The following is a 4208-nucleotide window of genomic DNA, read 5'->3' as shown; positions in this document are numbered from 1 at the left end:
ATATTCTCGTATCATCCAAATTATAAAATTTCATAAAACTCTACTAAGTCTTTTTGAAAATTGTTACCATTAAATTTTTTAAAGGTAGATCTGGTATATAGCCTCTAAGTACCATTGGAAAATATTTTCTCTCAAAATAAGAGACTATTGTAGATGGTGATAAAATTATGTAATTCAGTGCATACATATATATTTCTCTGGTTATCAGCAAACTGTAAATACAAAATTACATTTACAGTTATTTAAACCTAGATATGTTTATTATGTTATATCCTTATTATTTTAAATCACACCTTATATCTCTCTTTTCATTTTTAATTGCGGTACAATAACAAAATTTTCCTACATTCTCCTTTTATTTTAACTAGAGTTTTTCTCCGCGCTTCGCGCGGATTATATATTTTGACTTGTTACAATTATATTTGTTTCCCCAAACAATTTCAAATTGACCTTTTGAATACAATATATAATTTGAATATATTTTACATGTAACTGATATAATTTTTAATGTAAATCTATTGTTTAGAAAATAAATTACATTGTTTTGCCATTTTTTATTGTTTGGCTGTTTTCAAAAATAGTATTAATTTTTTTTCAATTAGAATGAATTCAAGATATGAGTTAACTGATATATATAGTATTATATAATATATTATGTAATACATATTAGTTTTAGGTTTCAAACAGAACATGAAAAAATTGCTCTACTAACTCAAAAAGATTGCACTACTAACTCAGAAATATGAATGTTTTCTGTTTACCCAAAGCGATAAATTATTAGTCATAATTGGTGTGTAAGCAGTAAACTCAACTAATAATATCATACAAACGAATTATTGTAGTAATAAAATATAATTTCTTAATAGAAATATACTCAATTTTATTGATGTTTTTAGTATCATTTCAAAATAATCTAAAATGTATGAAATTGAATAATTTGAGATTAAATGTTAGAGACTGTTAATTAAAAAAAGATTATAAAAAGAGTGGAGAGGAATAATATTATTTAATAAACGATCAATTAAATAAATGTATTACATGTTAGAATGACATAAGTTACATGGAAAGAATATCTAAAAACTTCTAAGAACACAGAGACATGTAGAAGAAGAGACCAACCTCAACTCAGATGTCACATTATCCTTCTTAGTTTCTTCTACTTTCATTGGAACTTTTGAGCTTTAGAGTCAGACGAACTAAAAGGGTATGTATTCGACCTTTTCTTCTTATGAGTAGTTCACTTGAATATTGTCTCTTCTTAATTCTTCTCCACGACCATCTTCTTCTTCAGACTTCTCTACTCTTTGTTTCCCACTCATCTCTTGTTTTCCTTGATCTATTGATGGTATTCAGATTGCTTGACCTGGTTAGAAGTAGTTTTTTTAGTAATAATAATATTTATGCATTTTCTTTGTGCAGCCTTTATTAGTGTTAGAAATGGTGTCATTATAGATTGATTAGATACAACTATGTAAGGACCATAGTGACCAACTCCTTAAAGAAAACTGTAGAGCATGCTTGCACAAAAAAGTGGGAACGATTAATATACTAATGTTCACTCCATGCAAACGGTTTAAGGTTTTCTAAGAACACATATGTAGACAAAGTTACCTTTCGTCTGGCTTTGAAACTCTTCCACCTCTTCGCCATTAGTAGCACCTGGACTGAACACACATAAAAAGCCTTAATTACCAAAAGAAGTTGTGCCCAGAAGAGATTAAAAAAAAGTGGAAAGGGAAGAACATCTTACCGATTTCAGAAGCATTCATTAGTTCACCATCTTGTTTGACACTTTCAGATTCATCATTTTTATTATAACCTACAATGTGGAGGAGTTTCTTGTCCAGCCTCTGAAAGTGTCGTGCAGTTCCTGAATCTCAGCAAGTGTATCCAATTATTTATTATCTGCATGCATAGAGACAGAAAATAATCTAATTTGAGATACACGTAACAGCTGTTCTCTTGCACTAAATACCAACCTGCCCTCTTCCTAGTTCCATGATTGCTTTCTGAAAAATATGCTCACTGTCTCCAGTTTCAATCTATCCACTGTCTACACACGGTAAAGGATCATCATGAACCCATTACTAATACTGATTCAAGAGATTAAACTGAGAAAAACAGATTTTTAAATATGTGCTTGTAAACACATGCCTCTCTACCATTTCTCTGTATTCTTGCTGAATGCTATGTTCTCAAGAGTCTACAATGAACACATTTAAAAGATTAGGATAACTTTCTCAGAGGGTTTTGCTTTCAAAATTTGTAGAACTACTACTTGGAATCAAGAGATTAGGAAAACTGTCACTTGGTTGCCTAAACTCCCTCAGATGGCTTTTCCCCAAGAATTTAAACTAACACTGGCTCAGTGGTTGCTGCTCCTACTCCGTGAAGGACGACGGGGCGGTCGGTGACAGACTGACCATTGATTAGCTGGATAATATCTGAAATTTTGGATGCAAAATATGTCACGTGCAGAGAGGTTAGAGCCTTATTAAAGTTTCAAAGGAAATACATGTAAAACGTAACTGAAGATTAAGCTTACCATAAAGATCACCTCTAAACCCACAATTGGCTTCCCTAGTTCCAAGTTCTTTTTAATTGCTTACCAGACAAAACAGCAAACACAAATATGAAAGAGATAGACTGGGCGTGAGTAGATGGCATCTCGGGATCAGGACGCCAGGTTGTAGCAGGCCTCGCTTGGTTAAGTATACGCTTCAGCACCACTGAAAGAGCCGAATTCAAAACGGATCCAATGATTCCCCACAAGGCAGTACCATCACGCCGCAGAAGAATGATGGAAGCAAACAGAATAGACACAACCCATGTGCTCTGTCTCAATAAGAAACATATGCACAACACGAAATGAATATACTTAAAAAGAGGCATTTCATCGAACATGTTGCGTGCATCAAGGAGATTTCTTTTACTTACCAGACTATTAACGATGGCTTCAATCCCACGACCGGTTACCCTCTCGTATCGGATCTCTGGAGACCCATTGATGGAAGCTTCTTGCTCGACCGACCCAGATTGTTCGCTACCGTCTCTGCGAGCAAATTTTTTGACTAAAACGGCCATAGATCTAGCGCGGGAAACAGATAGAGGAAAACCCACGAGGGATGATCGAACGAACTATAGCTCCGATCAGTTTGAATGGCGGAGAAGGAGAGAAGACGCTGTAATGATCAAAATGAAAACAAAGTCAACGTAAGTTTCCGTCGGAAAGGTGGAAACTTTAAAGATGGAATCGTAAGACGACGAAGAAAGGGATTGCAAATCAATAAAGAAAAGAACCTGAGAGGGTTTCTTCAATGTTAATCCATCGCTAGGTAAGATTTGTTTTGCTTAAATGACATGGCATCTAATTACATTTTGATTGGCTTGAATTTCCATGCTGATGTGGCATAGCTAAAATTTGATTATATCTTGCTTTTAGTATTGTGAGTTACACTTTATTTTATTTAAAAATGACAACAGAAAATAACTTGAATGGTAACAAAACTAATGTATCTACTACACATAATTTGTTTCCTTTGCTTTTGGCAGATAATGTCTTAATAGGATTTCTTTTTCTTTTTGGGGCAAAATGTTAAATTAAATTAACTAAAGCAGTGCTCTTCTAGTGTTCTACATAACTACATAAGTATATTACCCTTGCAACTAGTGGATCCAAAACATATGAGAGAATAGGTGAATCCGATGGGAAACCTGGCTGAAAATTACCATTTTTTTACTAAGATTGTGTGTTTTGCATTTTTTTGGAATAACTGAAATTTCGACTTGGCATAGAACATTTGAACGACGAAAAAGAAAACACGTGGTTCGGCGATTGTTTAAATATTAACCAACTCGATTGATTCATTCAAAACATTCTTTTCCGTGTGTGATTGGATGACACAATGGGTGTTAAAAAATTGAAGTAGCAAAATATTCAGCTGATTTACACTGTTTTCTCTCCAATCAAGATAGATGTTTATTCAGTCCACTTATGCTAAGAAAAGAAAAAGTAGAGTAAAAGTAGAGTAATGCATTTTTCTAGACTAACAGTGTGATTGGTTAATTTTGGAGAACCCCAGAGTAATTAGATTAGAGTAAATAGGTGAAAAGTTGCTAGAGTAACAAACATAAAAAAAAAAAAAAATCAAACAAAATTTGTTTTCCACTACAAAAACAGTGAGGGAAGAAAGTGATATATATTCTTC

At 33.3% G+C, this 4208-nt stretch overlaps 1 protein-coding gene across 6 annotated transcripts; it reads right to left on the bottom strand.

Moving 5' to 3' along the window:
• Positions 1–985: 985 nt before the first annotated feature.
• Positions 986–3655, bottom strand: LOC106427998 (lipid phosphate phosphatase epsilon 1, chloroplastic-like). Of its 6 annotated transcripts, XM_048748294.1 has the most exons (6): positions 2938–3655; positions 2546–2835; positions 2279–2444; positions 1751–2203; positions 1612–1664; positions 986–1363 (listed from the first exon to the last, which is right to left on the bottom strand). In XM_048748294.1, exons 1-2 carry the CDS (start codon positions 3082–3084, stop codon positions 2581–2583), a joined length of 402 nt encoding a protein of 133 aa, XP_048604251.1. In that variant the 5' UTR covers positions 3085–3655; the 3' UTR covers positions 986–1363; positions 1612–1664; positions 1751–2203; positions 2279–2444; positions 2546–2580. The 6 variants fall into 6 exon arrangements, with proteins under 6 accessions (XP_048604251.1, XP_048604252.1, XP_048604254.1 ...); XM_048748295.1 differs by having other exon boundaries at positions 1751–1905; positions 1980–2835; XM_048748297.1 differs by having other exon boundaries at positions 1612–1659; positions 1751–1905; positions 1980–2835.
• Between the last annotated feature and the right edge of the window lie 553 nt (positions 3656–4208).

This window comes from Brassica napus, chromosome C2, assembly GCF_020379485.1.
Source record: "Brassica napus cultivar Da-Ae chromosome C2, Da-Ae, whole genome shotgun sequence".
Lineage (NCBI taxonomy): Eukaryota > Viridiplantae > Streptophyta > Magnoliopsida > Brassicales > Brassicaceae > Brassica > Brassica napus.
Note: the sequence above shows the minus strand (reverse complement) of the source record. Positions and strands in the feature narration are given on the sequence as shown.

Excerpts from the sequence above, each read along its gene's own strand:
- LOC106427998 (XM_048748292.1), bottom strand. The coding sequence starts at position 3,084 with ATGGCCGTTTTAGTCAAAAAATTTGCTCGCAGAGACGGTAGCGAACAA. Across the intron at positions 2,836-2,937 it reads AAGCCATCGTTAATAGTCTG|AGCACATGGGTTGTGTCTAT; the intron begins GTAAGTAAAAGA and ends TTATTGAGACAG.